Genomic DNA, 16,755 nt, shown 5'->3' with positions numbered 1-16,755 from the left:
AGCTCTGCAGACTTTATGCATTTTTGTCTCAAATGATGCATTTTCTTTTCTGTGCGTAGTTACAATGTATCTTTATTAGTGAAAGCAAACACGCAAACGTATATAAATGAACAAGCACTATGAAAAAGCCAGAACATACGTTACACTTTCAAAGTACTGCACTGGTACGCTGAGTTGGCATGGGCTAGATATGCATCTGTAGGGAGCGGCCATTTCGTGACTCGAACCCGTCACCTAACGATCTCCAACCAGTCGTTCTTTTTGTCACGTGCAAGAGTTTTAAGTCGTGAAGGGATTCTAAATCGCGGTAGATTGGAACGTCCTTAAAATAAGTAGGTAAGGCTTTCTGTCTAAGATTTCACATATCATCAAATTGTAATAATGCCTTTTAAAACCTACATTCGTGTATGTGGACTATTTACACCGTCAACCTGTGTAGAATCTGTCCTCAAAGGATCAATAATGAGTTTCTGCGACCAATTCATCGAATGTTAAGAATTCTAATTTTTCTATCAGAAATGATCTTGAAAACCGATAAGATGAAGAATGTGGATACAAAGAGCGTCTAGTCTTTCTCATAGAAAATAGAGAAATTTAGAAAGAAAACTATTACTATGGAAACGTCTCAGGCTATTGTTATGTCTCCTCTGCTTTCATTGTATAGGGACTGGCAGGATATCGTGTGCAGACAACAATAACACCAATCAGGATAGAAACCCAACAGAGGAGCGCAATAATGGTGACAATATGACAGATATAAGTAATGAATTTTCAAATAAAGCTTTGAGATGTACTTGGCCAAAAGTAAGCGGCAACAATATTTAAACTTTACGAAAATCAACCCCAATTTTAAGACAAAAATTGTGCACCGTATATGTAGGTATGAAAAATGTAGCTTGGGCAAGGACGTATTTAGGGGGTCCAGGTGTTCGGACCCCCGCCCCGAAAGACGTATCAAGTACTAAAATTAGATAATGAAAAATATATTCGTTTAGCCTTTGTTGCATAATTTCCTCTGTACTTATCGGAAGACAAGGACTATATTGAGATCATACGGCTTTCAAGAACAGGAAGGACGTATTTAGGGGGTCAAGGCCCACCTCCCTACCCGAAAGACTTATTAAGTACGAAAATTAAATAATGAAACTATACTGGTTTTGCATGTGTTATATAATTTCCTCTGAACTTATTGGAAAAACAAGGATTATATTGGGATCATATGGTTTTGAAGGACAGGAAAGACGTATTTAGGGGGGTCCAGGGGTCCGGACCCCGCGGAAGACCAAGTACTAAAAATTAAGTAATGAAAATATTAGCATCTGTTGCATAATCGATGGTTATTAATTTCCTCTGATCTTTTTAGAAGGCCAGGATTATATTGGGATCATACAGCTTTCAATGAGATTACAAAGAAGATTTATGTACTCTAGTACTCAAAATAATACGCATAAAATATTAATCAGAAACTTACTTTTCTCCAACTACACGTAACATAACTTTTGTTATTCGATAAATATTCAATTATTCATCTATTTGACATTAATTTAATTTCCAGTGCACTTGCATTTATGTAAATTATTCCGATCTTAACTACAGGTAAGCTACGTAATGAATATGCGCTGTTATATCTCTATTCTTATACAGTCTTTTTACCTATTCGTGTAATAATAATATAATATTAATTTATGTATTGTAATTAGTATTAATTTGATTTAATATAATTATTTTAAATTAAACATTATTATTATTATTATTATTATTATTATTATTATTATTATTACTGCTACTATCCCTGAGACACTTGGTTATGACCCCCCACCCGAGACATATTTCTAGATACGTGCCTGAGCTGGGGATATTTTTTTAAACCAATGTTTTGCATTTTTTGGTTGACAACACAACAAAATTGTTCAATGTATTAAAATGTAATTTTTGTTCCGTGAAACGACCTGAAATCACACTGAATCTCGTAATTCACCACAATCAAAAATGATTTCATGGGTTGTACAATTGTAATATACAATTTTGAAATACACAATTAGGCAATTCTCAACAAATCATAATTTTTCATTTTACACACAAATTAAAAATTTAATATAATTTCCACAATATTAGGAAAAACAAAGAAAATTGATAAACCTATCGCCCGTCATTTTTAAAAAGTGTAACACATTTACACAACTTAATTGTGTATATTTTTAAGACAATATAAAACTTAAAATAAAAAGTATCTTTAATATTTTTGTGTCTGACCTATACTATAACATAAATAAGAAAAACAACTTGAGGATAGTAAGCATAGGTTTCCTATAAAACTTACTAAATAGTCTCCAGAAAATCTGTTTCCCAGAATATCGCGAGAATTTCCGCCTACAGATATATCGATTCCACATAGCATGATGAAAGGGCGCAGGAAAATGACGAAACCAATATTGGAGTTGCAGGCAAACAACTTACATTGAGCTTTCATCTGAAGGGGCCAATCTCGGCTGGCGGAGATTATTTTTAGAAACAGAATGACTTACACAAAGAAGCGAAAACTTCTTCCCAAAAATTCCACGTACCTGGTCTTGATTATTCGGATGATTTAATTTTAAAAAGAGAGAAGCTACTTCCACATATCTCATATGAATTTGTATTTATATAGCCAGATCAATATTTCTCATATATTAGCGGGGCTGCATTTAAATTATTCACACCATTGGGCAATATGTACAAATATGTACAATGAGTGCATTAAAAATAATCCACAGATTTTTAATACAGCGCCTAATATTAGATAGTGTGGGAAACGTTTGCTTCCGATGGTCCCAGATGAAATCTTAGATGGCAGCACGATCGCTTTTGACGCTCTGCCTGTAACATGAGGATTCTCGGAGCTCCCACCCCGACCCTATATCCGTACATTGTGTGCATTAAAATTAATTAATCTTCCCAGACACGTGAAAATTAGTTTACTCAGAGGATAAAAATAACAGTAGTCCTTCTCAATCCCGCTCAACATGTTTACAGCAAAGTTAAATCTTTTTACCTTGTCATCAGGTTTGAGATGTTGCAGCAACTAAAGTTTATACGGATAGTAAATAAAGTAAATAGAATATATTGATTGATAAGCTCTGCCAAGATTTTGAAGACCTAAAAATATATGAAAAATGATCTATAAAATGACCTAAAAATGACGTAAAATTGTTGTCTTTATTTCTGGGTACGGCAGCTAGTACGGCACAGTTCTTACTTCTGTAACGTTAGATCTGAAATTACAAGGTGTACGTGAATTTTAGGTATAACAATCTTACCTTATTCAGAATTATTGCGGTAGGTAATGTCCAGCAGCATGTTGCTTTGTTCCTACAATTGTGTGGTGATAGAATTCTTACTTTCATTTATAACTCCATTAAGCCTTGTTTCCATGATTATGAAAAACTAAATATGCTGACCAAGGCAGTAATTTATTTTATTAAAAACATAAACATATGTTTTTAATAAAATAAATTACTGCCTTGGTCAGCATATTTAGTTATTTTCATTGTTATCGGCATCAAAACGAAAAATGTCAGATCCTGGCTAGAAATGAGTGAGTGAAATGGAATGCAATTATATTACGTTCTTTTTGCAATTACGCAAAAGAAGGCCAGAAAAGAACGTAAAACGCGAGAAATGACCAACGAATGACGTAAAACATAAAATATAGTAAATATGACGACAGAATGCACAATAAAATTAACATTGTTCGTATTCAGGATTATAATACTTAAAGGCAATGCATACTACATAAGGAAAATATATGACATGTCATCAAAATCATGGCCCTGGATAATATAAATACTAACGATTCTTAAGGGTAACCGAAGAGTTTGGACTATGTATAAGTTATATCACTATCGTAACGTGTGTGGATTCTCTTGCAAACCACACTACAGTAAATAATACAACGTCAACGTCGCCAGTAGCGCGATATGAAGCCTGCGGCCCAAGGTTTGAATCCTGATCAAACTTGTTCTTCCATCCATTTCATTAATTCACCAATTTAACCTAGAGAAGTAGAAAAAGATGACTTCAAATAACCCAAATACAATGTTAATGAATTAAAATGTTATGTCAGTATATCGCCATGCTGCTGTTCCTTTCATATGTGTAAGTTGCCATAGTTGTGCCCTGACAATTTCCTCCAACGGTTTGCAAATGGTATCAGGAACGTGTTTCCCGGGATCATTGTGATTGCTTGAAGTCAGATTGAGGTAGTAACACCCAAGGTCCAAAGACCGCTAGTTTCCCCCGCTCTTGAAGGTCTGGTCATAACTCGCCTTCTTTTCAGTCCCCATGTTTACGGCCCCGGCAGGGTCTCTGTGACGTCATCAGTATGAGACTTCGAGTGTCTGCTATTTCCAACACTGTAAAGCATTCAACGCTCTTGTTTTTAAGAGAAAAACACATATTGAAGAGCATCGCAACACAACTTACACAGAATACATGAATGCGATGGTGCATAGAAAAAATTATAAGTAAGCAAAATCACAAATTTACTCGCGGTTAGTGCTGGAAAGAATTGGAAAAACAGCAGCACTGGATCCATTGTTTTTGCTTGATGGTATTTTTCCTTTTAATTTTTGGATCCTGCGGTTCAAATATAGAATTCGGAAAAAAATAATGTTCTTCCTTGACAAAACACGAAGAACTTTCTGTTGATTTGTATTTACGAATTTTTCGTTTTGTATTGAACGAAGAACGTATTTAGAGGTGTCCAGGGGTTCCGGACCTTCCCGAAAGACTTATCAAGTACTAAAATTAGATAATGAAAAATATTCGTTTAGCCTTTGTTGTATAATTTCCTCTGAACTTATTGGAAGCCATGGATTATATTGGGATCATACGGCTTTGAAGGACATTACAAAGAAGATTTATATACACTACTACTCAATATGCATAAAATATTAATCAGAGCAGGAAGGACGTATTTAGGGGGTCCGGACCCCTCCCCACCCAAAAGACTAATTAAGTGCGAAAATTAAATAATGAAAATACAGTGCGTCCATTTCGATCTTCAGCCGAGAGATCGGGAGAAGCGTGGCGGGCGACGCTGACGAAGATGCCGACATTTGCGGCCTGTAATGCCCGCTTATTTTTATGGACATATGCAGACATTTATATAAATATTGCAAAACGAGCTCTAACCTGTGTTATAATTTATCATCTGTAATTCATCCAAGTTCTGCCCTTATATACACAAAAAAATACGCTTTAGAAACGATGTTAAGAGCCACAGATAATAGAACATTTTAATCATAATTTTGACCAGTAACGTCCTGCTTAAGTTTATATCCTTGAAAGAGTTTTGTGGCAATGGGAATCGTTTGTAGGTTTCGAATGTGCAACACTGTATCAAGATTACGCTCCAGACGAAACTGTTAAAAGTGAATGGTTTTCGTGAGCTTCCTTGCAATCCGAAATCGCCGAGCTCGAGTTGTTTTGTTCCTTCGCGACTAGATGAAGACAGAGCTGTGAATATAGTGGCGAGCAGATGTAAACCAAGAGCGTGTTAATTTCGTACTGTGCGCAAGTGTTATTCTTGGTTACTTGCAGTTACTTGTTTGTGTTATTGCAGTGTGTATGTGTGTTGTGTCAGTTAGACGATTAGAATGCCAGCCGCAAGGTTCACGTTAGAACAAAGATTTATTATGTATGACATGTACATGAAAACAGACTCGTGTCGAGACGTGTGTAGGCAATTTGTACAGAAATTCCCAGGCGTTTCACCTCCACATAGAGATACGGTTAGACATCTTGTCCTTAAATTACGAGAAACTGGATCGTTAAATTTTAAAACACCTAAGCATAAACGACGGATTCTAACCGAAGCAAAACTCGATGATATTGGTGCAGCGTTAGAACGTTCTCCAAACAAACCTCTACGCCGTGTTTCACAGGAGGTGGGCGTGTCAAAATCATCGGCACATACAGCCACTAAGCTACTAAAATTAAAACCGTACTCTTATAACACAGGTTAGTGCTCGTTTTGCAATATTTATATAAATGTCTGCATATGTCCATAAAAATAAGCGGGCGGCATTAGAGGCCGCAAATGTCGGCATCTCCGTCAGCGCCGCCCGCCACTCTTCTCCCGATCTCTCGGCTGAAGATCGAAATGGACGCACGGTATATTCGTTTAGCCTTTGTTGTATAATATCCTCTGAACTTATTGGAAGACAATATTGGGATCATACGACTTTGAAGGACAGGAAGGACGTATTTAGGAGGTCCGGACTACCCTTTCCCACCCGAAAGACTTATTAAGTACGAAAATTAAGAAATTAAAATATTAGCATTTGTTGCATAATCGATGGTTATTAATTCCCTTTGAACTTTTTAGAAGGCAAGAATTATATTGGGATCATACGGCATTGAATTACATTACAAGGAAAATTTATGTACATTATTATTCAAAATAAGGTGCATAAAATATTAATCAGAAACTTACTTTTCTCCTAATACATGTAACATCATTTTTGTTATTCGATAAATATTCAATTCTTCATCTATTTGACATTAATTTCATTTCCAGTGCACTTGCATTTATGTAAATTATTCCGATCTTAGCTACAGGTAAGAACGTAATGAATATGCGCTGTTATATATTTATTCTTATACAGTCTTTTTATCTATTCGTATGATTATAATATAATATTAATTTATGTATTGTAATTAGTATAAATTTGATTTAATATAACTATTTTAATTAAAACATTATTATTATTCCTGAGACACTTGGTTTGGACACCCCAGAAACATATTTCTAGATACGTGTCTGTATTAATCAGACGAATCATATAGGAGTAATCAAGATTCTTGTTCTCGATCTGACAGACACACTTACTCAGAACATTTTTCCTATCAATCTTGCCTGCACACTAATGATGGCCAAAAAATATCCAGATTCCGAAAAATCTAAAATCTCGATTTGGAAATTTTACTATCTGAATTTCGGAGATAGAGGTTTATATATAACCAATTTCCATTTTTCAGGTCAAATTTATTAACAAAGCTCATCGCTTTTATCCCCCCGAGTTTCCTCCAAGTAGCCACTTTATACGATGCTGGCTGGGCACCGGAGTCGCTTGAACATATGCAACAAATCCCGGTTCTCTAACCGGGGATCGAACCCGAGTCTCCAGAATGGTAGTCAGATCATATACTCCGTAAGAAGAAAAAGTCCGCATTTGGCAACCCCAACTTCACACGTCTTGCAAGAACACTGTTATCGTCACTAAGCTAGTGTAACTGGGATTATCACTGTAGGAACGGCGTCTATCTTAAGACTCTTCTTTGCTGTAATTCCTACTAATTCGGTTTATAAATCACATTCCTAACACACTGGTATAAAAAGAAAAATAGCAACCTGATTCCCTGACAATCGCTACGAGACTCGCTCGGCGGCAAGCGGCCCGGCATCAGCGCTTGTCTTTCCTGGTGAACGGGTCTGCGACAGTCGCTAGAGTCGGCTATTAAAATTACGGTTTTCATATTGTGTACTAACCTTGACTACAGAAGGTGTTTAAAATTATGTCCCTCTGCTGCAACACATTCCTGGCATCTCCGAAGGAAATTGGCATTTACACGTGCAAGTTCGTCTACTGTAATTCTCCCGATTTCTCGTACAATACTCTCTTTTAACTCACGGATGGTGTGCGGATTGTCTTTGTATACTTCATTTTTTTAGATTTCCCCATTTTTCTTTCCACTTTTATTCAGAACTGACCCTGTTACTCTAAACTTTTTTACGAGGTTTAATATAGTGGTCCTATGTGGAACGGGAACACCAGGAAATTTCGTTGCAAAACGTCGTCGCACCTCACAATTCCTCTTTCCGAAGTAACACTCGACAAGATAAATCCTTTGTTGTAATGTAAACTTTTGTGGTGCCATATTAAGCCACAATCTTCAACACACGGACACGACACAACACAACTTCCGAGGGAAGATTATACTGGCGTCAGTCTGCAATGTCAACAGAAAGGGAAAGAGAGCGAAAAAAAAACAGACTGTAGCGTGCGACTGTCGCGGACTCCGTTCATCGGGAAAGACAAGCTCTGACGCCGGGCCGCTTTCCGCCGAGTCTCGTAGCGAATGTCAGGGAATGCTCTGTGTGTGTGTGTATATATATATATATATATATATATATATACACACACACACACACATTCAATAAAATTTAGTGTATATTTGTTTTAATTGTATTTATGGAATGTTTCATGCAATCCTGATATTAGAAGGGGTTCCATTGTCATTTTGATTTGTGTATGGATAAGTAAAAACAGGTGGTCACATACAAACAATAGAATGATTCTCGAAAATAATAATTTTCTGAAACGACTACTCTCATGTCACACTTACGTTTATACGAAATTACAGATAAAATAAATTAAAATTTTGAAGCAACATATACAAGTTTTCATTCCAGTGTTGCTCTGTGTGGTTTCCCAGAGCACATTTCAGATTTTCTGAAAAGTCTGAAACACTTCTGAATCAAAGACTTTACTATTTTTATTCTTATAAACTAAATTTTTTTCCAACTGATAATCACAAAAACATTGTCCAGCTTTTTGTTTGAAAGGCTTTTAATAAAGCATTGCCTGGTGTAAGTCGTTTGGTTTGGTTCACTTTATGCACACATAGGCTTCTGAGTACTGAACCTACAGTTTAAAATTGGATCTGAACCACTATGTGCCTCCAGTTCGTATTGAACCCGAGACTCTTTGATTAACACGCACACGACGTTACCACTACAACATCGGAAAGACCCGTATGGTGAATTCATCTTTCAGAATTTGTTTGAGAGAAATCTTAGGTCAAACAGTAAATCGGATTTCAGAGGTCGAAATGTGTGAGAAACACCTTCTTTCGCTCAGAATACATGAAAAAGGTACAACGTTTCGTGGAAAAAATATAAATAGAAAAATCTTTGACCTTTCAGAAAAAAAAAACACGCGAAACATCTACCGTGATCTTCAGAAACGACTTTTGTCGCAAGGAGCAAATTCCAGGAAATCACTACGAGAAACATAGAGAATATCTGTGTTACGTTCACTTATTTTGGCAGAAGCGTAGTAACCACAGGCGAATCATAGAAAGCTATCGGATAATTTCAGTACTTTTTAGAAGTGGTTAAGGTTCAATCGCAGGGTTTCTTTTGTACCAGTTTATTTATTAAATTCTGATCCCATTCAAAGGATGCTTCATACATTTTGGTATTCTGTGTTTTCCTTCTCCTACTTCGATTATTCAAATTCGACAAGTAATATTAAGGAACTCGCATTCGGGAAAAGCAGGCCTCCTTGGCGGAGTGGTTATCACAGCGTGCTACGACGCCAGAGTTTCCGGATTCGAATCCCGGCCAGGGCATGGGTATTCTTTGCGAGTGTCTTCATCAATTTCATCATATAATCACCCATCCTCATATTGGCAATTAGCCAGAAATGGCAGAATGAGAAGTAAAATGAACCAAATCAATCGTATTCGGAAATGAAGGACTCTGTATCCTTGACTTTTCCATGTAACATAGGTCACGAGATTTTAACGTTTCTATTTTCTTCACTTCCATCGCAATTCCACGTTCTTGAGTGTGGATTAAGGGCGATATAGAGCAGCGGCGTATACTCTGGGTCATCTAGGTAATCGCAGATGACCCGGCTGTATTTCTTTTTTTTAATATATATATATATATATATATATATATATATATATATATATATATATATATATATATATACATTTCCTCGCAATATTCTTCCAAACCAATTTCGATGCATACATTTCCTTGCTTCCAGCGCGCGAATACTTCCAATCGTTTGCCACCGAATGTCCGGGAACCTTTCTCCAGCCGGTGGAATGACTTCAGGGAATCTCACCCTGACGTCATTCCTCCCGCTTTCCTTACAACCCTTGGCGAGGAGGGAGGAGAAAGGAAAGAGGGGGAGGAAACACTGCTTTTCAGGCGCGGTGATTCCGTGCCCAGGGTAAGCTCCTTCTTGTGAGAGTCCACCGGTCGCACTCTTAACCTTGAGAGCCTTTTCCGTTCCCTCCGCTCAACTAGGGAAAACATACCCGGTAGAGTGCGAAGAACAGGAAAACTGAATAACATGGGCAAACCAATTCTACGCTAATTTTCACTTTACATTTGCTTCTGTCTTGCTGATTTCTGTTACTTGAACATAAATTTATCAAAAGGGAAAAGCTTAAATATTGAAGATGAAGCAAACTGAATTAAAATTCAAGGCTTAAGCAATTAAAGCACCTATTTGCTGACTCCCCCCATCCTTGTATTTACAAAAATAGTGATTGTTTCTCCTCTCTAATCTTCAAAAGAAGCGAGAATACTTATCTCACGGAACTGAATATTTTTTTAAAGGGAAACCCCCCTCCCCGAAATCCTACAAATATCTAATTTAAAAAGTGTATAGTGGTAATTCATTTTACTTCATTAGCAGGATTAAACACTTTGCTTAATACGTTCTAATAATCTGAGATTCATCTTCAGGACTTCTAACCCCACTGTTTCAAATTTATGTGGCGGCTGATAATAAGGGATGATCCTCATCCCGAATTAAAATTCTGACTCTGACCTGCAATGATTCGAACTTTTAAAAACCTGTCAATTCGAGCTCGGAAAGGGATTTTTTTTATTATTCATAGGGAATTTCATTCTGAGCCAGGAACACAACAACAGAAGTTTGGCGCGTGAAACTGAATGCGTGTAGTCGTTGGCTTCGTGCTGTGCTTCGTGTTTATTATTTATTTAGGTGTTAGTGTTTGTCGTGATAGTGCTGTGTTAAAGGGTAATGGATGTGATACAAGATTTGCTGGTGAAACCTTTTGGAACAAGATCTTTTCAGGAGAAGTTGCAAATTGTTAATACAGGTAGGCCAGTGTCATCGCTTGAACTTATTTCTACACACAAAGACAAAATCGGGAATATGTGAGGCATTTTCGCAAGCAAATTATGACAAAACACCATGGTTGACAGGAAGTATAAGTGTTAATAAGCTTTGCATTTTTGTTCGCCGTGCTTACTTTTCGGGGCTGAAAAGAATGAATGGACGCGTGACTGTAATCTTTGCAACACTTGTGCCAAACATGAAAAATCCAAAAGTCACATAACTTCCTTTGTTAAGCTGCAATCTTTCGCCCAGACACGTATTGACGTGCAACTGGACAAACAGCGTGCTTTGGATGTAGTACAGCACAAGTAATCGGGTTTGGAGTAAGTTGAATTTTGCACTTAAATTAATATTGCGGGTTTTTATTTCACTAGTGCACGTCTTTCATTTTTATATTTCACAGGCTGTTTTTTTATAGCTTTATAATACTGTCTTGTTTTATTATTTGAAATTCTACGCGTATAGTAAACTGCAATAACGAGAATTAATTGATTGTGATCGTAGCAATAAGACAAACATTCCGACACAATATTCCTAAATCCAATATGGAGCGTGACATAAATTGCACGGAAACTTTTGGAGTTTGAGGATCAAAAGGTCGGAGATTACCCACTCGTTAGAACCAGCATACGCCACTGATATAGAGGTGTTCATATGTCCCCTTTTAATGACTAAACTCCAACTGAGACAAAGTAAACTGTTTGTTGTTTCTACATGTTAATAACATTTAACCCTAGCTTACCCGTGCCGTACGAGAAACGTACTTACCTGAAGGCGAGGGAGTGCAAAGGCGCACAAGTTTTTATCACTAAAATTCAAGAAACCATTTTTAAATTGACTCACTGCTTCCTTTGTTGATTATGTATGTGCAGTCATATATTAATTAAAATAATTACAAAAAACACCATCATTAATGAAAAATACCGTGCGTTCATTTCGATCTGCAGCCGAGAGATCGGGAGAAGCGTGGCGGGCGGCGCTGACGGAGATGCCGACATTTGCGGCCTTTAATGCCCGCTTATTTTTATAGACATATGCAGACATTTATATAAATATTGCAAAACGATCACTAACCTGTGTTATAACACGCAAAAGTTCTTCTGTAATTCATCCAAGTTTTGGTCTTATATGCACAAAAAAATACGCTTTAGAAACGATGTTAAGAGCCACAGATAATAAAACATTTTAATCATAGTTTTGACCAGTAACGTCCTGCTTAAGTTTATATCCTTGAAAGAGTTTTGTGCCGATGGGGATCGTTTGGAGGTTTTGAATGTGCAACACTGTATCAAGATTACGCTGTAGAAGAAACCGTTAAAAGTCAATAGTGTTCGTGAGCTTCCTTGCAATCCGAAATCTCCGAGCTCGAGTTTTTTGTTCCTTCGCGACTAGATGAAGACAGAGTTGTAAATATAGTGGCGAGCAATGTAAACCAAGAGCGTGTTAATTTCGTACTGTGCGCAAGAGTGTTATTCTTGGTTACTTGCAGTTACTTGTTTGTGTTTTTGTAGTGTGTATGTGTGACGTGTCAGTGAGACGATTGGAATGCCAGCCGCAAGATTCACGTTAGAACAAAGATTTTTTTATGTATGACACGTACCTACGTGAAAACAAACTCGTGTCGAGACGTGTGTAGGTAATTTGTACAGAAATTCCCATGCGTTTCAACTCCACACAGAGATACGGTTAGACATCTTGTCCTTAAATTACGAGAAACTGGATCGTTAAATTTTAAAACACCTAAGCAAAAACGACGGATTCTAACCGAAGCAAAACTCGATGATATTGGTGCAGCGTTAGAACGTTCTCCAAACAAACCTCTACGCCGTGTTTCACAAGAGGTGGGCGTGTCAAAATCATCGGCACATACAGTCACTAAGCTACTAAAATTAAAACCATACTCTTATAACACAGGTTAGTGCTCGTTTTGCAATATTTATATAAATGTCTGCATATGTCCATAAAAATAAGCGGACATTTCAGGCCGCAAATGTCGGCATCTCCGTCAGTGCCGCCCGCCACGCTTCTCCCGATCTCTCGGCTGCAGATCGAAATAGACGCACGGTAGTAGCCAATTATTGCATGAGTGTCACATACATATTATACCATTCTCTAAAACTCGCAAAAAATATAATTTTTCATTATTATGAAAAAATAGAGGTGGCCTGATAGCCCCCATGAGGTAAGCTAGGGTTAACATTTCTACATATTAATATTATTTTATATATAAAAATGATACTATGCAGGGAATCGATATTTGGATCCTTAGTACGTACACCAATAAGAAAGCCAAGTACAGTCTGTGTATTAAAATAGAATTTGAAGATGCCGTTAATATCTTGGAAAATTTCTCTCTTTCACCAGAAAAGGAATTTTGAACCTCTGAAACCTGGTTAAACTGCGCTAACCACCACACCAAGCCATGCCACGATTTGTTCTGAAAATGATTTATCCTACTACCCTTTACTACAATAACGAATTTTCCGATATTTGTTGGCAAAAACACACAATAAAATAATTGAAGGGTGGTCGCTGTTATTTTTGTTACAATACGTGCGAAAGTAAAACACCTGGAATTTCTTGCGCCCTTGAATATTTGTCATAGGCCCAGAGTGCAAGAAATTGGCGACTTCGTCAGTTTAAGATAATCTAATTTGACAGGTATCCTCCATTTTAGGTGAAGCGAGAATCCATACTTTGTCGAATCTTTGAAAGGGGAATGTTTTAATGAAAGGGAATTCTGGTCAGTAACAAGGACATATTTAATATGCTTATATTTTGTTAGGATAGCATCTTAACACGATCTTCCTATCTTTTTGTATAAATATAATTGGAGTCAAGTAAACTACGGAGTTTGCATCAACGAAGCAGATTTAAAGTTCCTTATTGCAATGGAAATTGATTGCAAGAGAAAGGTTCACACTGACCTTGCCGAAGCTGGCTGCATTCACAGGCTGCATTCCATTTCTCTCACAGAAATCCACGTAGTGCATGTAAAGGGTGTTCCTGGGGATGCACACCCCTTCGGCCATCTCGTAGTTCTCCTCCAGCCAGAGCAGGGTGGCGGGGGTGGAGTGAGGTCTCAGGCCGCGGTTCACCGCCTTTCGGATGGGATCTGTAAAATACAAACGCATCAGCTAAGAAACACACTTTATTCGCAATGTCACGAATACACTGGACACTATGGAATCAACCTGAGGTCGAAATATTAGGATTTTCAACACGACTGTAGATTGTAGAGGTTCCTCGTGAGATTGAATATTTTTTTATTTTAAACAGTTTTGACTATATTACATTTTCGAATGTCTAAGCTCGTTCTAACATTCAGAAAGGAGTAAAGATAAAGAGAACAAAATCAAATTTGATCGATGATCTGTTGTCTCCTTACATTTCATGCCCTTCTCCATTACTGAAAATAACTATGCACGACATCATATATCACTGCAGCTACCCTACAATAATAATTTCTGAATTATATTATAATGGCATATAATATTATCTATTTTCTGCGAATAAAATTTGTAATTCTTGTTCATATGCCATTTCTTTTCATGTTTCAATTTTCTTTGTTTAGCATGGTTGATTTTTATTGGCTGTTCGTGATTCATTTTATTTTCTGTAATTTTGGAGCTTAGGCCTGGTAACACAATGTTTTAAAAAAATATTAACAAAACCATAATTATATTCTTATGAAAGTGATAAATTTTTAAAATTATGTCAGCAGAACAATTATCAGTGAAACTAACGGTAGGTTGAAAATATGTAATAGCTTTTAGAGAGAGTGCGGGAAAATGTATATCCATACTCCAAACTCCATCTCTCTCCTTAGAGCAAGTTGTTTGGTACAAGGGCTTATTTTTCTTTTGTGACTTGGTCTTCTTGCTCTCTTCACTTCTTCAGTACCATGATCTCACACGACAATGAACTTCGCGAACTTCGTAAACTGTTTATTAAGAAAAGTCGCCGCACTTTTTCCGTTCGATGCTTACAATAAGGTCTGGAAAGGTTCCAGAGGAGACCAGAGGGAAGCGGCGGAAGAAGAATCGTCTTTGGCAGCAACCATATCTTGTTTCGAAGCTCTGCACGCACACAACGGCACCTCCTTTATTCCCAATATCGTTATGTAATACTTCCGTCTTACTGTTAAGGATGCCGTACAAAGTTCGTACTATCTAAAGGATTTGTTGAGTACTTATTGCTTGTTTATTTTTGCAACTCTTTTTACAACTTTCTCGGAATACACGTGAAATATACTAGCATCGTTTATACACAGGAATTGTCGCTCAATAGATACTTTCGATGATGTAACAGGCACGATATTATCACCAATATGTTCTGTTTTGGATCATATTTTCTCATCGACTTATTCTAGGGCAGTGTGGTTTGCTTACAGACCGGAATTAGTTACGAAAGTTTTGATATTCGGATGCCTTTATTATTATAATTATTGTTATATCAGAAAAAACATGCCATAATTGAAATGCAGGAAAAATGTGTTTTTGTGTGGCATAAATATTTTATGGACATTTCAGACTGAAGCGACAAGCGACACGTGTCGCCTGGAAGCGAGCCATTAGTAATCAATGCAACCTTTCGAACAGAAGATACACGACAATCTACACGTGTCGCTTGCGTATCGCTGGGATTGATTTGGCTATTTTTACTTCGCTTTTCTGACACATTTGCCCAGGTCGGGATTAGAACTCGGGACCCCTCGTTTCGTAGCGCGCTGTGATAAAGCAATGTGTGTTGAATGAATACGAATGCATGAGTATTTCATAAGCTCGGAAACAATACAGCTAAGTTTCTGCATGCTTAGCGGATTTCAGACACACTCGTGAGAGAATTTCTACGATAAGGGGAATTTCTTACTTCAACATATGTATATTTTACAACATTAACAGATATTTAAATATACCGTGTGTGTGTATACATATTCGAAATGTAAGTTACATATACTATATACAAGTTTCCTTTTTAGAAAATTAACAATACGTAACCATTCATTGCTCTAAAATCACACGAGAACAAAATGTTTAGAGCCTGAGGTTTATGCAACCAACGCACCAGAACTTCTAAGTGTGTTGCATAACGACAAGTGAAACGAAAACCAATAACCACAGATAAATGTGTTTATAAAATGTTGACACAATAAGTGTGTTCGTTATACATATCAGCGTTCCAAGGCACAGTCTCACTGTTTACATTGGGTTCCGGCAATCATGGGTCCTATGTTGGATGATCTTGGAATGTAGTTTCCGACTAACTTTTTAGAAAACAATCAGGACTGTTGAAATTCACTGTCAATGTTCAAAAACGGAATCATATTTGGCATCTCTATTATATTGTATTTGACAGGTCATAAGAAAAAATGAATTAAAATAACCGAAATAGAAAAAAGAAAGGTCGTGATATTCGTGTCTGGATGAATTTCAAAACTAACTTCATGCTTTAATTTTTGTAAAAACATTGAGCCTTCTTACTCACCTCATTCGTAAAATTATAATAGATTTCGTTCTTTTGATATGTAGAGTTAATATATAGAAACAATAATTATTTAGTTTTTAAAATTTTAACGATTGAAGAGATCGTTTAGCTTTTTAAAAATGATAGGTAGAAATAAAGTTCCATAACATTGCAGCCGGCAGTATCATTCATCAATTTTGTAGAATTTCATTTACGAAATTTTACTATAAGCAATAAGTAATATCACGTACGTCATAAGGTGGTGATTCTAATTAACAGTTCAAAAGTACAATAGCGATTCGTAACTTTTATTATAGAATCCATTGTGGGCACACTGTAGTGGTTCAGAGCCACTTTA

At 36.8% G+C, this 16,755-nt stretch overlaps 1 protein-coding gene across 1 annotated transcript in view; it reads right to left on the bottom strand.

Annotated features, from left to right (window-relative positions):
- LOC145984466 (transcription factor RFX4-like) overlaps positions 1–16,755 on the bottom strand; it is a 198,470-nt gene that overhangs the window by 71,831 nt on the left and 109,884 nt on the right. Inside the window, exon 2 of the mRNA XM_083118125.1 lies at positions 13,859–14,046. Within this exon, the coding sequence (XP_082974251.1) occupies positions 13,859–14,046 (188 nt within the window). The remainder of the gene's footprint in view (positions 1–13,858; positions 14,047–16,755) is intronic.

The sequence above is a fragment of the Lepisma saccharinum genome, chromosome 2, assembly GCF_977018435.1.
Source record: "Lepisma saccharinum chromosome 2, izLepSacc3.1, whole genome shotgun sequence".
Lineage (NCBI taxonomy): Eukaryota > Metazoa > Arthropoda > Insecta > Zygentoma > Lepismatidae > Lepisma > Lepisma saccharinum.
This window is presented reverse-complemented; position numbering and strand designations above follow the sequence as displayed.